The sequence below is a fragment of the Bactrocera neohumeralis genome, chromosome 5, assembly GCF_024586455.1.
Source record: "Bactrocera neohumeralis isolate Rockhampton chromosome 5, APGP_CSIRO_Bneo_wtdbg2-racon-allhic-juicebox.fasta_v2, whole genome shotgun sequence".
NCBI lineage: Eukaryota > Metazoa > Arthropoda > Insecta > Diptera > Tephritidae > Bactrocera > Bactrocera neohumeralis.
In genome coordinates, this window is record NC_065922.1 from 56,579,100 (window position 1) to 56,601,526 (window position 22,427).

Sequence of the window (22,427 nt, forward strand, 5' to 3'; positions counted from 1 at the left end):
TAATCACATCAAATTTAGAGAAAAAATATTTCGACAAATGAGTTTTCGCACAAAATTTAAATAAAAAAGTCTTACTATTTTTTGCCCACAGTAGTTTGTACATACAATGTACTCGTATATCGTCACTTAAAATGCAAAATAACGTATCAGCAAAAAATTCGAAATTGAGTGCTTCATTGATTACGATCCACTACTTCAAATTACATACATTAGTATAAGTACACATATGTCCAACATTTTAAGGTTCTGCTATCAGATATAACCCAGTTTTCACCAATATTTAAATTTTGTTTCACGTGTTTTATTCCTTCCTCTGTAAATTTCCGAAAATGTTGTTAAGTTATTTTGCATTTCAGGTGACGATATGCATGTGTGGAAATATTCTTGATTGTACGACCAATTCGGGATGAATTCTTTTCTATGCAATCACCAAACAAATTTTTCAGATCGGATCACTATGGCATATAGCTGCTATACAAATGAACTATTATTAATATTTTTTTATGAACAACTTTTTTAGTTGAAAAGGTATCTTCACAAAATTTGGAATAGATCATATTTCAAGATATTGCTGCTATCTTCGAATATGTTGTTTGAATCGAATCACTATAGCATACAGCTGCCATTCAAACTGACCGATCAATATCAAGAAAAAAAATTTGGTAAATTAAACGTCCAATCAAACGCAATAATGACTTGACCGATTCCTTGTTCATTGCGTTTCCGCCCGAATATCATAAAAAGTTTTAAAATATTAAACTTAAAAATAAAAATTTAACCAGAAAAGGGAAATCCATAGCACACGACTAACAATTTCTGTGATATACAAAAGTTTGACAGATTTACTTATAGTTCCTCATCTATATATATTTTTTCAGAAAATGGACAAAAATCGTGATGGTGTGGTGACGTTGGATGAGTTTCTGGAGACATGTCGAAATGACGAAGCCATATCACGGTCAATGTCCGTCTTCGACTCAGCGTTCTGACCATATCCACTGGAGAAACGAGACGAGAGTGCCGATAATTACCGGCAACACAAAGCACAATCGTCCGGAAGGGGCAAGGGGGTTACTGCCGGGGGTACTAGTCATAGTCGTACACGTAGTAGTCGCAATAGGCGCAAACAATCATCATCACAACAACGTCAACAGCAAACAGAGCAACAAATGTCGCAACAGCAAACGACACTGGACGAGCAGACACAGCGCGACAAATGTAAAAAGCCAAATAAACGTAAGTCAAACAAGAAAGTCCTACAAATACAACTACCAGATAAAGCACAGCCACAGTCATCACAGCCAGAATTACAGCCAAACCAGCAGAGCCAAGTCGATGCACTAATAAGCCAAACTTCAACCACAAATTGCGAGAAACCTCAACTGCGCGAAAGCACTGTCAAGCGTGCCGTTACACACAGTACCGCCGCAGCCAGCGCGCCTACTTCCAGCAGCGACGCCTCCACTGCCTCATGCGACAGCGATAGCGAAGAAGCGGTCAGCGACAAATTGGCCTCCATGTGCCATCACTGCCTGCGGCCACAAATCGAACTACAGTTACGCCATTTGCGTCCTCATCAACGCCGCCAATGGAGTCGTTTGCTGCAGCAGCAGCGCAGCAAGCGTCGTTCGAGTAAAACCCGCAAGGAGGTTAGCTGGAGTGGTGCGCACGGTGAAAATGGCAGCGGGCGACGCAATGGTCACGGCGGCGGTGGAGATGATGATAATGAGGGCGCAGTTACGGCGGGGTGGCAACGTTATGGCAGCAACGACTACATGCTGCCTACGAACACCTATACGAGCGGTGTGCATTGGTCGCGACGCGACGTCAGCGCCGCGGTACGGTATCGCTGTCCCCAGGTGGGACCCAAGTCCGCACCCTACCACTTCCACCATCCACAACAACTACACAATGCATATCAGTTGCAATTATTGCTGCAACAATGCGATTATGTGCCGCCCGCGTACTACCAGCAACAACAGCAGCAGCAACAACAACAACAACCATATTATGAGCGGCACGCGGCACTGCATAATAGTAAAATGGACTGTAACTACACCAGCACCCCAGCTGCTTCTACTACTGCTACGGCCACAGTGGCAACCACTATAAACATTGAATGTGAGTCTCACATGCAATTACAAAAACAACACGATAGAAATATAAGATTGCAGCAAAATCAAAATTTATACGCAACAACAAACATTCAAACTGCCACATCGAGCGGTTGCAGCGACGCCTGCTGCACCAGCAACGCCAGCTCAGTGGCGGCGGCGTCGGCACTAACTGCACCAGCGGGAACCACAGTAGCTTTGCAACCACAGTCCACAACTCATGCTCTAGATCGCGCAACAAGGGGCACAGTCAGCGACAGTGAACTACAGTTGCAACAGCACCTGCCCACGTCCGAGTCGCCGTCTTTGGTGAAGGTCCGCGCCTGGTACACAGTGGCTAAACAGGGTGTTTCTTGCTAATAGTAGTTTCATTCCTACATCTCTCGCCTATGGAACAGCTCAGTATTTATGCTATTACCACTTTCCACATAACTAATTGTAGTTCGAATGTGGTTATTGTTTTGAGTTTTATGAAAAGAAAATCGTTGTAATTTAAGTAGGAGGCCGTTCCAAATTAGCAAGTTACTATAAGCGCACGATTTGATTCTGTACATATATACATATACATAACAATTACAGCTTTGTGACGTTCCTTAGCACGGTTACGTCGAGCCTGATGTTTTTCCAAAATTATTCAGATGTTCCGCCATTCATTGTTTCTGTCTTTTTTATGTGTCTTCTTTTATTATGCCATTTTCTTTTATTTATGCAACTTTATTGTTCGATTCACCACTCTCAAAACATTGACGAATCAAGAAAGACTGTTAGAACACTATTTGAAAAACTATTTAGTACTTTTTATTACATACACCATCATATATATATTGTGTATTTCCACCCCCAAATTCGATATCGCTATCTTTATAAAGAAAGTCAGTGAAGATAGATAGATAGATAGTAAAATTGAGGTTTTGAACCTCGACCTATGGTCTATTGTGTCCTCCCCTATATCACATAAGGTCACAAAAGTCCAGCATCCTGTACAATTCCAGGAACCTGCTGGGAGCGACTGAGGTGATGTGATCCCTGTCCAAGTAGGCCTTGAGCTTGCTTCTGCCAATCGCTGGGCAATCCAAAATCAGGTGTTCTGAAGTTTCCTGTTCCATGGCGCAAAACCGGCAGTCAGTGGAGATGTATCTTCCATAGAAACTGTACTTTCGATTAAAAATGAAAAGGTTTTCCTTACCTTTCGGCAAGGAAATCAAAAGTTGACCCGAGGCAATGAAACGGACAACACCAAAAGAGATGTGGTCATTAATGAACATGAAAGTGTGTGAAGACTGTATTATACTAATATTGTACCAATTGCCAAAAGAGAATATATTTTACTTGAAAATTCAATTGGTTTTTTGTGCTGAGAATTCTATTATTGTTTGACTCGACAATTCAAGCTTATAAAGTAATAAAACTCAAGCAAAAAAAAAAAAAAAATAGTTATAGCGTTCGTTTACAGCTGTTGAACTTTCACTCTGACATCAGTGCGGTAGTACTAGCGCAGAGCCCACAAACTGTGCGCTCAATGTTAGTCAAGAAGTGTTCCTTATCATCAAACTCATTTGAGTGTCTGATTATAAGGGTTCCTTGTCTTAAGGAGCACTCTTGTCATGCTCATATCGGCATGAGAACGAGTTGGATCTCCGTTGTCATCTGGTGATCTAGACTCGGCCTATGGACCACGTGTGTGCTTAGATATGTTGGTCGACGACATGTCTCTGCGCGACTGTGATATCTTTTTTTCTCACAGAAGGGGAGGCAGAAAAATCTTGGTACATCCTTTTTTCAAGAGTGAGCTTGAAACATCTCAGCAGTTATACCTTCGACGAAGCAGGATATATAGCCTAAACTGAGATTAGCCATCTCAACAAATTTGTGATTGGCTCAAAGCGCCTCGTCAACACATGAGGGTTCTTATGATCAATTTTATAAGAGTTCTAGGTACCACAATGGTTCGTTGTTTCGAGTAGCCCTAGTAAAATCGCTTTGGATTCTACATACTATTTGATCTAACTTAACCTACCCTACCATAATAACTCGTCAATAAATTCCTTATGATAAATAAATAGAGTATTTGAAATAGTTCATTTCGATTTAGTTCTTCATTGGTGTGTAAGAGTGATAATGGTATATACTTATAAAGTGAGAATGAAACAAGGTTTGTCAAGAAATCATAGTTTGTTCTTAGAATAAGCATATGGTCACTTAAAATGCAAAATAACGTAACATCATTTTTCATAAGTTGACAGGCGAACGAAAACCGATATAATAGAAACCACTCACATTGAAAATAAAAATTGGGTTTTGGTTTTAAAATGGTTAGAAAGTTTGGTTAGTGTGTCGCAAGCAATAAAAAACTCAATTTCGATTTCTTCGGTGATGCGGCGTTTTGCATTTCAAGTGAGGATATAATAATTTTAGGTGAAGCAGAAATGGGACGATATTTTTGAAAGTTCTGGGCAATCGTGCACAGCTTGATTTTCCTTGGAAAGAAATAAAACATATTCATATTTTCAAACATTCTTCAAGGACTCCCTGTTTATAGAATTTTATAAATTTGCTTAGCTCACAGCAGAAAAAACGCTAAGACGCCTTTTTATCACATTTAAATGATAAATTAATTGTATCTAATTTTTGGAAAAATAAATTTGTAAATTGTGTGTATATGGTAGATATACAATGAAAATTGAACATAAGGCCTCAGTGAGGATTACCAATGTACGTCAAAGTCACATGAAATAAATATTCATCATCAAACCCTCACCCACCCCACGTCATTATATTTGCTTTACCTCCACTTTTAAAATGCTAAGAAGCACTCAATGGTGGACGTGTGTGTATAAAATTTGGTTTTAGCTGCAAAAATAGATTTTGAAAAGTATGATTTATGACACATTTGTGCACTAAATAATAAAGTGTTTAAGTATTTGTGTATATATATGTGTGTAATTGAGTGTATTTATATATTAAAATCAAACTTATTTCTTTCATTTTTTACTATTTTCAAAGCAAGAATTATGTGTGTTTGTCAGCGGTTAAGGGCAAAGTAATAATAATTTCTTACGTTGATGTAATTAGTTTAATAAACATATTTTTGTGCTTAAATCATACAAAAATATAATTAGATATATTTTTTAATTTTTAATGTTTAATAAAATAAATATTACAAAGTTGAAAATATTATAGTTGAAGAAGTTTTTGTAATATCTATGTTTGATTGGCACCTATATAAGCTCTAAATAAAAATAAACTATTTTTTATAAAATAAAAAAAAAATAAAAAATTTCATACTCTCCTTTTAATTTTCGCATTTTTCTTTTAAGTATTTTAATTTTTATTTATTACAAAAGCAACCAAAATATTTGATTCTTTATAATGAGAATGACCCTTGCTCAGCCTCGTTCTTGATGCTCCTACTTATCTAGAATAGAGCCTGCCATATCTAATATATGTCCAGCGTGCAATGAGTCTCCGCGTAACCCTACTCATCTGACACCCCTCTCCTTATGGTCCTACGCCGGCGAAACAACGCGTTTCCTGGGCCTATTGTTAGATGACGTCGACGACAACTTATCTAATCTTTATTATCCAAACATGGATTAGGTACCCGTTACAACCACAATATTATTTATTACCAACTACTAGCACTACTTTATTAGTAACTCAAATTTTATTACATTAAATATCTGTGATTCGCTAATGCCTTGAGAGTGGTGAATCGAACAAACAACTAACTAACAAATGAACGGGCATACTTATAAGAGATAGAATATAAAGAATATATTGCAATATTGCGGGTATTTACATACTCTTTTTATAAATTTTTTTATATATATTCTATCTTCTTCTTTCGTCCTATTGGTCTTGCGACTTTGTCGACTTTGACAATACTGTTGCCTTGACTAGACGCCGCCTGACCGCATCGCTCAGACCTGCTTTAAGAACTCGCCCAGTTTCCAAGCTCTAGGTGGTTATACAGCTAAGAGGATTTTCGGCGACCCTGCTCAACTAAATTAAAGCAGCGAGTTTCAAAAAATAATTTCCTAACTAATTTTGTTTTACTGAAGCGTCTTCTGATGACCGTACAGAATATTTTTCTATACTAAAATTTGTTGACAATTGTTTTTCGGGGTCGCAGTTTCCGTCAAAGAAGAAGAAGTTCCCGTCACGTAAAATTTATCTAGTGATCTTTTTTTGATTTTATTTTCTTTGAATAACTATCGTACTTCTTTATGCATCCATTTTCCTTTAATACTTTTCCGCAGAAAAATTAATTCGAGGACACATGAACTCTTGCCACAGTCGGCTTCAAAGTTTTCTTGTTCAAGGTGCATAAATATAAATATTTTATTTTGATTTTGAAGCATAATTGACTCCTCACCCTGCTGCTTATCACTGCGTGAAACATAAGCTGTAGGCCCTTAATCTTAAAAGTTATTTTTATATTAAAAAGCCTAAATGAGTGTGAGTGAGATGATATATTCTCTCGAGCACATGTTTCAGTGTGTGAGCTCGTAAAAGTGGTAATTTTCTCTAACCCAGCAAAAAGTTATCAGACGGAAAGCGAACAACAATTTAGTGGACACAAAAAGTTGCAAATAAAATCTAATATCCATTTAGTGGGTTACATGGGCTTCCTTGGGTAAAAAACAGACTTTTTTCAGCGACTTTTTTCTCATATAAAAAATAAAATATTTTATTAGAAGTTTTTATTGTTACAAACATACACTATTAACAGAGAAATTCTGAAATTTTTGGAAAAAAAATATTTTAAACTCGGCGACCTCTCGGAAAAAAGATGCGCCCGCGTTGTCAGGATAACTCCTTGCAGAATCATCTAAAGTGAAAAAATACGTGTTTTAGTGAAAACCTTTACTTAGAACTTGGACGAAGGAAAAAAAAAGAAAATTGGATTTTTGGCGGACAGTTTTACAAAAAAATTTAAATTTCGCTACATTTTTTTTTATTGTTGTATTAGAAAAAAATCCTTAGTCCAGGTTTTTAAGAATTGTATCTCAAAGACCAATGTACAATTTCATGAAGAGCGGTTGAGCAGTTCTCGATAAATCTTGCCAACTGTCTTCAAAAACTTCAGGTTCGAGAAAAAATCGTTTAAAGACGGCGCACTTAGCTTAGCTAGCCTCGAACGCACAAGTCCTCAGGTATTTAAACTATTACTCGGATAAACTTGAAAATTCAGGACAATACTTTAGAGATGTTTTAGAACTTAATAAGACAATAAAAAGTCGATTTTTTTAAACCCGTAAACCCATGTAACCCCTTAAAGACTCCTTCAAAAATATTTATCATTAATGGATCACGAAAACCTTGTGCTTGAAAACCGTGACCGTTTCGCTCATTTCTATTACCATTAATTTATTTGCTTATGTTTTCATTACTTTCACTTTCATTACACTGCAGGCAGGTGAATTTGGTATTATGCATAAACTGTAAAAAAATTGTCTACCTAAATTACTGGCACCAATATATTTAACTATTTAAGTATTGTAAAAAGTTAATAATTATATTTCCGTCTTTCTCTCTCTTTCTCTTTCACCGTTATGTTTCTGCGCTTTTGTTTCGTTTATTTCATTATTTATATTTTCTATTTGCTGCTTGTGAACTTGGCTGGCTTTAACGCTCATATTGCTGTTCAACCACAAAAATCTCAACGAATACAACAACAAAAACTATACATCTTTGCTTTACACCATGCTGCGCCATCACCATATACATATGTACATACACATGCCTACACAGCCGCACAGCTAACCAATTGATAACAAAAACTGTACTTTATCAATACGCGTGAATTATTGCACAGTTGTAAGTGCTTAAAGCAACGCAGTGAAGGAGTCGGGAAAGTTGCAATAGCGAACGAAATGCTTCTTTTTAAGTTTCGCTGTATATATTTATGGTGAATTATTTTAAGTAGAGCCATATGCGATAGTAACTCTAGTGGAAAGAATACAAACAAGGACAGCGCTACGCACACAAGGACACCTCAATACACACACAGTCACCTACACGAATACACACGCACACACACAAACACTTAGCAAGGCTCCACCCGAGGCTAGCTGCGTGCACACAGCACCTTTGTTGACATAAAGCAGCGAAGCTGGAATATTTTTAGGCGCACACAATGGCTTCTAAAAATGGCCACCAGCGAAAATACACAAGTCTGTATGTGTGTCTTAGCACACATATATATTGCCAAACACGTAGCTGAACTTTTCACATTTTCAAGCATTTCCTTTGTGACGTGCGCCAGCTACAGCAACAACAAGAAAAACTCAAAGCAAAAACCGCTAAATATGAACAATACTTAATGTTAAACGATAGAAGAATGTTGAAAATGGATTATATATGAAGGAAGTGCGTTGAAAATGCTTTACTTTAGAGAAATGAATGCGCTGATGAAACGAAAGCTTTACAATAAAATATATAGCAACCAAACTAAGTTCTAAAATATGTGAAAACTAAACTAAGCAACTAAAAAAATTAAGATTACAAATAACATAACTCAAATTAAAAAAACAACAAAATTAAAAAAGTTGAAAACAAAAAGTAATAATTCGGTGTTAAAAATGAAGATTTTCAAAACTCTTTAATAAAACAAATGCAATGTGAGCGCATTTAATTGTCTACTCGAAACCAATGAGAGCTAATTTATAGTAACGACCTTGTACTGTTAATTGTGCGTGTGTCAAATTTGGGGTTCCGCAAAGACTTGTGCGAACTAGTGCAAATAGCTAATGGTCGTGTTGACTAGTGTTAAGTATTTATACTTGCGGAGGTGTTGAATGAGTTTGTATTTACAATGTTGGCACTGAATGGTCTCTTTATGAAAGGGAATAAAATTGTTTACCTTCTTAACTAATTGTAGAAAAAATTGTTGTTGTTACATAAATTTGTATGTGCGTAAATTTGTGTTGGTAGTGAGCAAGAGACTGTGTACTACAAAATTCCTTAACTATTACAATCCATTATAAAAAAACTTAACTACAACTTTAACTGCAATTTTAACAAAAATTTTAACCAAAATTTTATCTACAACCTTAACTACAATTTTTTTCTGCTTACATACATATGTATATCGTCACCAAATATTCAAATAACTTAACATCACTTTTGATAATTTTGCAGGTGAAGAAAAAGCGATTAATAGAAACCACGCATAGAAACAAAATTTAAGTTTTGGTTATAAAATGGTTACATATTGGTTATATATTGGTTATATATTGATTATATATGACAGTGGAAGCTGAAAATTGTATGCTACCTATATGTAATATGATGTACATAGTGAATCATAAGCAATAAAAAACTCAATTTCAATTTTTTGGATTATACGTTATTTTGCATTTTAGGTGACGATATATTATTTTCATTGTAATATCAGTTGCTCTCTACGAAATCGGTGAAGACTTGTGAAATAAATTTATACTAAACTTTCATTTAACTTATGCAAAAACTATGAGGTTTTTGTAAAACCATTTTGACGCCACAATTAAAATTACTTCATTGAAGCCAATAGTGCTTTCGGTGGAGGTTTTGTAAAATTTTCTTGAAGAGATAATTAAAGCCACTCCTATGCCTTGGAAAAAAAATTGGATTGTGATGCCCTCGTAACTTATTGTTGTTTAGAAAAGTTTGTTAATTGCTTATATACATGGTGACGAAAAAGTACACGGAAGTTGTAAATAAAATGCAAAATATTTAATTATTCATCCATATTTATTTTGTAGCCTTCAATGTAATCCACACTTGATGTTATACGATTATGCCAATGACTTTTTCAGTCTTCGAAGTACTTCAATTAGCTCTTTTTGGGATGACCTTCAGCTCCTTCAGTGAATTTTGTTTTATCCCTTCGATCGTCAGAAAACGGGTTCCACGGAGCGACAATTTCAGTTTGAGCAACAAGAAAAAATCACACGGAGCCAAATCTGTTGAATACGGTGGATGATCGATTGTATTCATTGAGTTTTTAGCTTTAAATTCGGTCATAATCGTGGCTTGGTGCGATGGTGCATTATCATCGTGTAAAAGCCATGAATTGTTCTTCCACAATTCCGGACGTTATCGACGAATGTTCTCACGCAAACCTCTCAATACGGCCAATTAGAACTCTTTATTGACAGTCTGTCCTTCCGGAACAAGTTCATGATATACCAACCCACGAGTATCGAAAAAAAGAACAAAAAGCATCACTTTGATTTTTGAGCGGCTTTGTCGTGTATTTTTTCGGTTTCGGTTTGTTTTTCTCCTTCCATTTCGATAATTGTTAAATTGTTTGCATGCCGAACTTATAAACTAAACACATGACTCATAGGCGATTATAATGCTGTCTATGAATGTGGGATCGGAAGTCACACGATCGAGATCTGTTTACCGTACTCTTTTCATACCCTAAATGTTCACCAAAATTATTCGAACGAATCTAATCACAATTTTCGGGTGCTTTTTTGCCACAATATAAAATAAAAATTAATATTATGTGTGGTGGATTATCGAAAAAGTACCTCCTTAAACCCCTAAAAGAGGTGCAACAGGCCTGCTTGCTGGGGACAATAAAAACTACATCAAAGGCTCTCAATATCCGGCCAATACATGTTAAAGTCAAGTATAAGGCTTACGGTCAGCCGGCACATGTTCACTTTGAGCCATACTCAGCTACGGCCATGGTATCATATTCCATCTTGTTAGTAAACTCGGTTAAACTGACTATGTGATTGACGATCACCTTCCATTAGCAATTAAGACAAAATTTTCATTCTCCGATAGAGAAAAATGGACCAATGGTTCTGTAATCGACATTTCCAACGATGGAATCAATATATTTGCCAACGGATCACGGTGTAAAATTGAAAGATGGACACGTTTCTTCTTTAGTAATCCATACACAGAAGGTACATTCAAACTAAATGAATAGAATTTAGTCTTTCAGGCCGGAATTATGGGTATAATAGAAGGTGGCAAGTGAGCTTCTGCTGTAGCCAGCAAGTCCATTGGGGGTCCATGCCGTATCCGTGAGACCAATACTAAGTCTCACTGCATTAAGGTATGCAAGAACGCAATAAATACTACTCAGTAGGTATTTCGGTTAATATCATCTGTGTACTCAGTCATATAGGAAAAGAAGGATATAAAAAGACTAACGAGTTGGCTCGCTCAGGGGCAATACACCGTTCCCTTACTGTGCCCCAGACCATTTTGTTTCTCCAAGGGCTATTTTGCGTTACTCTCAGGTGTTCAAAATAGTTGAAAGGGGAGATAATGTGATCTCAACAAATGAAGGCCCTGGGGGCGACGCACAACTGACCCTTCTTCCAAGGAACGGTGCACATTGGTATTTCCGTGGCTGAAATTCAAAAATGGCGTGTTGTCTGATTTGAATGAAAATTTCACAGTTTGTTACCAACTATCTATACACTATTTTCCCAAAGTATTAGGATTCTATCTGCATTAGTTTTTTGTCCAGAACTGCCCAAAGTTGGTGAATGTGGAAAACATCAAAATTAGCAACAAATTTACTCAAAAGTCAAATCATTGATACAATAAAACAACTATTGAAATTCAACTTTATTATTATTTTTCATTTATAATATGTATCAAAGAAAAAATTTGCATCAAAATCCATTAAAAAAAAATAATGCATAAAAAATATTGTGGAACAACATAATTTGGACGTCAAAATTTCAATGTTCTTCAAATTCAAAGTGGTGTATCTTTTTAGCGCTGTCTACCGCTGTCGACATACATACACCGAATTAAAGCCTGAAGTCTCAGCTAAATGATAAAACAAAATTCAGCTGCCCCAAATTGCCCCCCTTGAAAAAAACAATGAGATACTCTAAAATGGCAAGTTACCGCCCAAAAGTATGCAATATACATATATATAACAAGGATTACAGGAACTATAGGATGTATCATTCCAGAAGAATTGGACGCATATCCACTAACGAAGATGTGATGCATCACTTACATATTAATGTCTTCGAGTCCGTACATAAACATTTTTCTACTACTAAAATAATATTAAAAAAATTAGAATGTCACGAAGATGTAAAAAAGTTGCTAAAAGAGACTTGATAAAAGAGAATTTAGTTTGTATGGGAGGTGGGCGTAAAAGTGGGCGGATATTATTGAAATTTAACACCAACATATATAATGTCATAAAAATGCTATGTACCAAAAATCAGTGCTGTAGGTCAAAAATTAAGTTTCACCTTATATGGGAGGTGGGCGTAAAAAGGGGGGCGTGATTTTGATTTTTTAATTTTTTTCTTGATTGGAATCCAAAACAATGATGTACCAAATGTCATTGTCCTGCGACAACTCCTTATATTTTTAGCCGCAGTATGCACTAGCAGAAACCTATGTGCGGTGTTACGAAGAGGGTAAATTTAACAAAGAAGCTTTGAGTTACTCTCAGCAGTAACGCTGAGTGGAGTGATTCCACGCTCGACCTACCACTGAGGGGCAGCACAATCCAGTGGCACACTGACGGTTCGAAAATACCGGAAGGCATTGGAGAAGGCATTATGGAACCGCATACCAAACTATTCATACTAATGAGACGTTTTCCGAGCATCTTTCAAGCAGAAGTATTTGCTAAAAGTCAGTGTGAAAAAATCAACCACCACCGCAACTATCGCAACCAGCTTATCGCTATACTTAGCGATAGTGAAATGGCACTAAAGGCGATCTCAGCTTATGAAGTCGAATCGCTTTAAGTGGAGGAGTGTATAGGAAGGCTGAATCACCATCAGTTTATAACCATGTACACATAATATGGGTGTCCGGACATAAAGAGATAGCCGGCTGGCCGACGAACTAGCCCGCTCTGCGGCAGCGTCCAGGATGATGGGGCCACAACCATGCACTGCGATGGGGTCCCACACTATAAAGGAGTTGATCCGCTTGGAAGAATAACCGAAAATTGCACGCCCTCTCCATTATTATTGATTATCTTCATGCTGATTCTTTTCGTTTTTTATTTTTCTTATTTCTTAAGCGTGAAAATTTTGAAGTAAACTCTTAAAAATCAGCAAACAGTCTCTTGCTCAAGTATGCGTTGCGTAATATGAAAGCAGGAAATCAAAAAAAAACTTTTTAACTTCAATCAATACTAAACTCTCTATATTTTCCCGATATCTAAACTAAGCGACAAATACCACTTGTTATAAAATTACAAAAAAAAGGAAATTAGCAAACAGTGAATTGATGTATGTGTCTTTTAATTAGTAAAACAAATCAAATTTACCTAAATAATACTAAACAACTTAGTTAAATTTGTATTGAAAATAGCGTATTAATGGAAATCAAACTAATATTAGATATTATATCAAAACAACTCCGTTTATATTTATCAGAACAAAACAGAAACAGAAACAGAAATTATCAAGCAGAAAATATGTGAAATTGAATTTGTTATGTAAATAAATCAAAAATCAAATACCATAATTACAAATATAGGCCTCTCGTTATATGTATATGTGTGTGTAAATGTATGCAAAAACATATTTTTTTTTAATATTATTCACATTATGTTGGTAAAAGGTTGATTTTATTTCATGCATCTCTATTAACTGCTTTCCTAATACTATGTTGCTAATCTTTCTTAATAAATTTGCCTGAAGTAATGTGATCCGCAGCTTGAGTCCAAAGCAAAACTATACTTCCTTAATATAAAACTAAGGGGCGATCCTTTTCGAGGTTCTCTACTTTTTATATGAAAAAACACAGAAACTATAACCAAAGTCTCCTTTTCAGTTACAAAGTATGCAACTCAAGATTTAACGTGATGAATGTTATAACTTGAAATATCTAAGCAATCTTTGAGTTTTATACGTTTTTTAAATCAAAATATCGCCCCAAGCTTTACTGTGAAAAAATAATTTAATTTTTAAATAACAATGAAAGTCTTACTTTTTAACCTTTAAACTGACGTTAAGTGAAAAATTAGACTTAAACTTGACTTCTTCTTCTTAATTGGCGTAGACACCGCTAACGCGATTATAGCCGAGTTAACAACAGCGCGCCAGTCGTTTCTTCTTTTCGCTGCGTGGCGCCAATTGGATATTCCAAACGAAGCCAGGTCCTTCTCCACTTGGTCCTTCCAAAGGAGTGGAGGTCTTCCTCTTCCTCTGCTTCCCCCGGCGGGTACTGCGTCGAATACTTTCATAGCTGGAGTGTTTTCATCCATCCGGACGAACTTGACTACATCTTCAATAAAGGCACTTAAAATAAAATGACAAGTCTACCTGAACTTACTGAAAGCCGAAATAAAGTACCATCTAACGAAATTTTAACCGAAACGACAAAAATACTAATCTAAATATTTTAACGCAAATCTTTATCATCGCCTCCAAAATTTCTGCTTTTGAGCCAATACATGCAAGCCAGTGCTTAACTTAATTTTCCAACTTATTGTAAGACTCGACTGGGGTTGTATTTAGTGCCTTAAGTACCTTCAGCGTATAACTATTAACGACTTCAATGTACTCAAGAAACACTGTCTCCAATTGTGTTTGGGCAAAAAGTCAATGACAATCATGCTAAAATTTGAGGAGGAGTCGGAGTTCAAGGAAGACGACGATATGGGTTTCGGTCTCTTCGACTAAACAGCTCAACACTAAATAATGTTGATAAATTCATGAATTTTCTCCACGTGAAAACCTCAAAACGTTTAAGTAATATTCGTAATGATCGTTTGACCCTGTGGAAAGAGTTCTTGGTGAACCACACCATTCGTTTATACCACAGATTCTGGTCTTTTAGCATTAACCGAAATGTCGATCCATTAAAGATATTGATACCCTTTACTTACACTCTGATGGCAATGCGATGATTTTCAACCACTTTTTCTTTAACTTTTTCGATGTATCGTCATTAATAGGTGTGAAAGGATGTGCATGAGGCCAGTTTTCGATGGCTTCACTACAATGGAAAGGAACCTTGAAAGACCGATTGTTCACAAGCATAGATGGCATTAAAAGCGCATTGCTGAAAGAGTTAGAGTTAAAGGCTAACAGGCTATCCCCAAAATCGAGTTTGAGAAGTGTGCCGACAATTGGAAGAAGCCCTGACATAAGTACATAATATCGATTGGGGACTATTTTGAAGGCAAAGGCATTAATATAGCCAAATGAATACATATAACGAAAATGTCCGTTATTTTCTGAGCACTCCTGGTACACTAATTGACATTAAGGATCTCAAATTTCAAACTAACTTAAAACTTATTGTACTAAAAAATCAAAGGAATTGCTTATCGTTTCGATCAGTCCGATTGAAATTTGATCAGATGGTAGACGTAAAAAAAACAAATGTTATTGGTTTGCATCAGTCCGAGTCAAATTTGATCAGATGATAGATGTATGCAGAAAAACCAAAAAACTTATTTATTGATAGGGTATTTCTCAGTTCGAGTCGAATTTGATCAGATGGTAGATGTGTAAAAAAGAGCAAAAAACTTATTTATCAGGTCAGTTTGCAGCAGTCCGAATCAAATTTGATCAGATGGTAGATATGTATATAAAAAGAAAAAAAACTTTTTAATTGATTCGGTTTGCAGCATCCGAGATAAATTTGGTCAGTTGATATACTTTAACTTACTTAATGCATTGTATGATAACAACTGCGGACCACTTTGTTTCTCAGATTTTATACTAACTTTTAAGTATTTTGTTTGCCTCTGTATAGAAAACTAATACACATTCACCCAAACTATGTACATATCAACACCATTATTTCAGTAAAATTTTTTGTTTTGGTGAACTAAGTGAATTTCACATGGTCCAATCAGTTGTAAGCCTAACCAGTCCTGCCATAACTTATGTAAAGATAAATCTGTTTAAATGAATGCTTGAATGGCTTTACAAATTACAAATATGTATTTATATTTAATTTTCCTGATCGTTCGCAACTTTTTGTTAAAATACTACCCCTTCTTTATTGTACTCTTCGGTTCATCGAACAATTTGCCTAAACAATTTTAATAACAACAAATTGCTGTGTATTCATTTCCTCTTTAGTGATGTTTTTGTTTTTGAATTTAAACATTAGCAGAAACTTAAAAATGTGTGTATGTAAGTAGGAACTTAAATAATTTCAATGTCTTTTATCTACATAAGAGACTTCCAAAAGATTTGCATATTGCAAAAAAAAATAAACATAAATAAATACCATAAATAAATGTAAGTTTTTATGTAAAGAATAATAAGAATGTAATATAAATACGTATGTATATGTTTGTATGTGTGTACATTGTAGTCTTCCGAAACAAGAAAATAAAATTTCAAATAGAACAACGTTCTTCAAGCAAACGAAAACTAAACAATCCAAAAGTGTAAGAAAAGAAATCATAAATTTACGAAAAATTATTTGCATAAACAGAACCAACAATAACAAAAAAACAAAAACAATCAACAATATGAAAACTGACGTAAAAAAGTTTAAAACACAAAAAATTTCGCAAAACTCTTGTACCTTAGAATGAAACAAATCCCAAAGCTTTTTAAAGTAGTGAGTATATATTTCAAATTGGTGTGTGTATATTAGAGTACAGTTAAACGCTAAAATGGCACTTTAAATTAGTAACTTGTATATACTCTAACTATGTAGCAGATTACAATTAAACTAAACTCATAATTACAGCCACGAACAGCGTTTGGAAATGAAGAAGTGAAGGAGAAGCGCAATGTTTTTGAACAAACGTTAATATTTTTAACGGTAAATAACAAGCGCGAACTATTTTTCGATACGTGTTTGACGATAAATTCAAAACTGAAGTGGGCGACAGTTAAAGTTTATAAAGTGACGGCTAACAATAGCTTTCTAAAACAACAATACTAAAGTAACGTGCAATAAAAATAGGTTTCCATTTTCCTGTAGAGCTTCTTATTTAAGTTAACGTTTACCGCGTTTCTTCAAAAACTTAATACTATACCATATAATACTCAAAAATGCCACTATATAAAATACTATATACTATATATTGAAGTTGGTATACTCAAAACACTTCTAAAAACACCCACCATAACAAATCTACAAACTAAATCACTGACAAAGTTAAGAATCATACAAAAATAAATACATAAATGGTGGATTAGAAAAAAATTAAAATTGGATTGGAAATAGAATGAGCGTATTAATTTTTTTCAACAATATATTAACAATGCCTAAGGTAGGGAAAATTATTGATACAAGGTCTGTCGCAAAAGAAAAAGAACTTTTTAAATATAACTGTTCCTGGTGGCGCCACCTATTGGTGGGTATATGAAATAAAAAGTTTGATCTCTTGTTGACAATTCGTAAAAATTTTAAGACAATTGGAAAACTACAATCGATGTTATCGATCAAAAAGTGACAGCAGCTTTTGGTCATCGGTCGTAAAATGCAAAGAGAAAATATTAAATTTTGTTTTAAACTTGGGAAAACGTTTACTGAAACATTTCAAATGATGAAAAAAGTTTATGGTTATCAGTGCCTATCTCGTAGTAATGTGCATGAGTGGTTTAAGCGATTCCAAGAAGGTCGTGAGGACCTCTGTGACGATCAGAAGTCGGTCGTTTTCAGAAGTCAAAAATAAAGACAATGCTGATTTGTTTTTACGATTCCGAGGGTATTGTACACCGAGAGTTCGTCCCACCTGGCCAAACGATTAATGCTGTGTTTTACCTTGGTGTTATGAAGCGTCTTTTGTCACGCATTTGTCGTGCTCGACCACAATACCGTGAGGCAGGTCCTGGCGCCTGTTGCACGATAATGCGCCGTGTCATCGGTCGACGCTTGTCACTGATTTTTTGACAAAAAACTCTATATTAACCATTAATCACTCACCCTACTCACCTGATCTGGCACCCTGTGTTACCTATTTGGAAAACTTCATTTGCCCATGAAAGGAGACTGGTTTCAGGACATTTCAGCTATCCAAAAGGCGACGACCGATATTCTCAAGAGCATTCCGAAAAATGACCTTAAACACTCATTTGAAATGCTAATTCCAGGCTAAACGCTGTATCGAAGCACAAGGAAACTACTTTGAATAAAAAAATATAACTTTTGAAAAATGTTAATTTTTTGTTGTTTTTTTTAACAGTCCTATTTCTTTTGGGACAGACCTTGTATAAAGAAAAAACTCTTCAATAGACTTGACTTTTCTTATGCTTTCATGAATCAGTATCGGTCCAATTTTGGTGTCTAATTTTTGCCATACTTCATGGTTCTGAGTAATTTTGCAAAACATAAAAACACATGTAGAAACCTCAAAACGGTTAAGTATGACTCGTAATGATCGTTTAACCCTGTGGAATGAATTTGTGGTGAATCACAACACTGTTATAAAAGAAAACCATAAATATTACTGACCGAATTTGACGTGTTTTTGTCCATTTCGACTCAATTTGGGAGAGCCATTCACTAGATTGTTGGATACCCGTCTCTAATCTCTAGTTGATGTCCTTTGTACAAAAGATACTGATTATTTGTTACGAGTCTAGCATTTATACCCAAGACATTAACTGAAATGTATGAGTCGATACATTAAAGACGTTGAGATCGTTTGCTTACAGACTTATAGCAATACGACGGCTTACAAACACTTTTTCTTTAACTTTTTCGGTGTTATCGTCATTAACAGCTGTGGATGGATGCACATGAGGCCAGTTTTCACAACCTTCACTTAACGCCATGTACACCCGTAATATTTGTGTTCATGATAAGGTAGACTTTCGGAAACAAGAAATCTCTCAAAATAGCTAATAGTTAAGAGTGACCAAATACCCGTGTATACTGTTCCAATTTTTTCAAAAAAAAGTAGACAGGCTAGGGTAGGTCATAGGGTTGTTCCAAAAATCGATGGATCTCACTTTGTTCTTTGTGTGAACCAAATAATGTCCCAGTCGTTTCGCTAGATTTTCCAAAGGTTGACACAGATATTTCAAACTCAGCCTGACAAAAGCCAGGCATGTGGAAAAGAAAATGACAAGCACACAGGCGTTTTATAAGTTCAGTGCTAAAACGCAAGAGAAAATCAGAGAACTGACCCGTTTCCAATCGGATGAAATTGTAATAATCGTGCCCTTCCATGCAAGTTCATTGGCTTTACAATTTCCGGCGAGAATGCTGTAATCTTATACGGAAAGTGTTTGAAACTAATGGTAATGACGTCATGCATTTCTTGCCTATTATTCAGCGCACAGCCAGAGAACTTAAAGCCAGTATAGCTGATCAGCTATCAGCACACTTCCTCGAAGGAGACTACACTTAAGCGCAATACATCTACCACTTCCCTGATTGCAACCACCTCCGCTTGAAAGGCACTACAGTGCCCACTAAACTTCGTTTCAAGACTTCACCTCCTACCCTCACACTTAACTTCGATTCATCCTTGTGATCAAAAAGGAACAGTTAAGAGAAGGATCCGCGATAACATGTTCTAAATTGTTAGGAATAAGAGAATGGACAAGCTAATAGCTGTTTATTACTCGTCCAAAGTAGAAAATAAACATCAGTTAAAACAGGCTGGCACCACATAACTGCACATAAGACTTGAAGTGATATTTAATCGATTTCAGTAAGCTTATTTAAGTTGAGTTAACTCCAGCCCTCAGAGACCTGGGTGCTGAAACTTGCAGAGAAATACATGAACATATGAACAAGGAATCTGCAAGTAACATTCATTGTGATTTCTGTTTTTTCGTATAACACATTATCTCGATTGTTACTTATTCATTAATAAAATTTACGTAAGATTGGTGCCAGTTTTCAGAGGTTTATGTAAACTTTGTGGCGAATATTTTATATATTTTCTTCCACACCCATTCGTTACAACCATTTTGACTACCTATTAAATTAGGCTAGATCGCTGATCAAAGATGAACTCCTAGACTTATAGATTAGCAAAACACTTATTGAAATAAGTTATCATTTATTCAGTTTGACGGGTCATATGATCAGAAATAAATCCAATTTGTTGATAAGAAATTTGAGTTTATGTTTAAGCTTTTCAGGAAAATTTAGGCAGTTGTTTATCTCAGCAACATCTGTCCATCCAAACATAAACTGCAGCATTTTGTATTTATAGCAACTTTCTCGAATATAGACTCTATGTTGGTTGCTTGAAGGTAGGACAAAGACGACTAGAGTTTTAAAAAGAATAGAAAATTAAAGTTTTTTCTCTAATGTAATATTTATTTGGTGTAATATAAGTACGAAAATACGAATACGAATTAAAAAATGTGTCAAAATCCAAGCAACGTTTTAAATATTGAAAGTGTTCTCAATAATATTTTGCAAATTTTTCGAATATATGAACTAAACTGATAATAAATATTTATTATAAAAATTAAACAAAATAAATGAAAACGTGATTGTTTAGTTTTCAAAGGTCTGGATGATTTGCAAAGCAAATACACAGAAGAGAAAGTATTGAAGAGAAAACGAAAAGTATACAAAAGTAACTACCACGTAACAACCAAGTAATTATCAAGTATGTACCAAGTAACTAACAAGTAACTAACAAGTAAGCAAGGTGTGTTTTATATTATATGGAGGCGTGCAGTAAGGCACTGATATGCAGTATGTGTTATGAGTATTGGTAAGTATTAGGACTAAGAACTGTTACACAAACGGATGACGATCACGAAGAACAATGAAAACGTTACTCAGTAAATGAAAAATTAAATACTGTTAAGGACAAAATATATATATACCTTGTATAGAGAGAGCAAAGTACATTAACAAACTCTGGAAGTTACGTATTTATGTGCAAGTAGATGGGTAGGTCTGTTGGAAAATCTCGTTTTAGAGGATTTTAGCGCTGCGTAAAACTACAGAAATAAAAAAAAACTATAAATAAACCGAAGCAGCGGATAAGTAGCAACAACTTTATGTATTTAAATATTTTACGCGACAAACAAATACAAAAACAATGTGAGAAATTTAACATAAATAAATAAATACAAATAATTGTAGTACCTTAGCAACACAAAATACTATAAGAATAATAAGAAGAAACACAAAAATTTAAAATTCCCCTAAATAATGCAAACTAATTGAAGATTGCAAAACCAAAAGCAAAAACAAAAACTGCAAAGATTGAACTCAAGCACTACAGTGAAATTTGTGTGTGTAAAATTGTATAGCAGCGTATATATGTATATGTATATATGTATATTTAAGAAGAAAATTCGCATGAAAATCAATATGCACTGAGAACTCTTGGAGTACAACTCAAGGACTACGTGCGGGTTAACATTTATTTATTTATTAATTGATTAGTTTTCGTCAGTTTGTAACTGTAATCAACGCATAGAAAAAATGAAAAAAAATACAAAAAATGTCGAGGTGATTTAAAATAGAAATAGAAATGTTTCAGCAGTAAATTATTTTATCAGGGTTTCACAACCCACTATGTATATGTTTGTGTATGAGTGTAAACTAGATAAATTCCAAACTAATAAATATCAGTGGCAAATGGACAATTTTACTGTTATTAAATTCGTGTAAAAACAAGCAAAAAACGATTAAATGTAAACAAATAATAATGAAAAAGATAAAAACGAAACAAACTAAGCGCTTAAAATGCAACTCCAAGCTATTGTCAAGCGGAATATAAACGAAATATTGAAAATACGAAATTGTATTGAAAATCTAACTAATATTCTATGTAGCGTCGATAATATTTTCCCTTCAGAAGTGAAAACAATACATGTTAGCAGTTTGTAAAAGCATTACATAACTAAAGAAATGGCAAAATACTTTAAAAACCGTTATACCAAATAAACGGTAGTCACAGACAAACAACAACTGTATAAATACTTTTATGTTTAAATAGGCAAATATGTTTGTATGTATCCAAAATACTATATATTCCACATACATACATATATAGAAGAGGACAAAACGAACTAATTAATTTTAGTACAACAACAAATGAAGTATAAACTTGTTTAAAAACTAGCAAAAAATTACATAATTGATATTTAGTATGTATAGAGATTAAACTAATTTATTTATAGTGTAAAAATTTTTGTGTATGTAAATTATGGAACTTCAATTGTATGACTAAACGAATACTTTTTCGAGAAATTTCAAAATGTAAACAATAAAAAGAAAATTAACAACAAAAAATATTGAATGCGAAGAAATGACCAATAAATCATTGAAATAAAACAAAATATATTTAAACAAAAAGCAGTGTTGTATAAAATTTAGAAAAAGAGAGAACTCTGAAGGCATGTAGTTATACATATAATCTATATGATCGAGGGCGATACCGCAATATAAGAACTTTCCAGTTTTTCG

General features: G+C 34.7%; 1 protein-coding gene and 1 long non-coding RNA gene across 2 annotated transcripts in view; both read left to right on the forward strand.

The window, feature by feature from the left end:
- The window catches only part of LOC126759229 (uncharacterized), a 237,392-nt gene extending 232,144 nt beyond the window's left edge, over positions 1-5,248 (forward strand). Inside the window, 1 exon segment of the mRNA XM_050473936.1 lies at positions 879-5,248. Coding sequence (XP_050329893.1) covers positions 879-2,474 — 1,596 coding nt within the window. The 3' untranslated portion in view covers positions 2,475-5,248.
- Positions 5,249-6,013: 765 nt separating this feature from the next.
- On the forward strand, positions 6,014-22,079 carry LOC126759230 (uncharacterized). The gene is made up of 2 exons (XR_007666982.1): positions 6,014-7,163; positions 7,204-22,079. It is a non-coding gene; the product is annotated as an uncharacterized LOC126759230 (long non-coding RNA).
- The last annotated feature ends 348 nt before the right edge of the window (positions 22,080-22,427 follow it).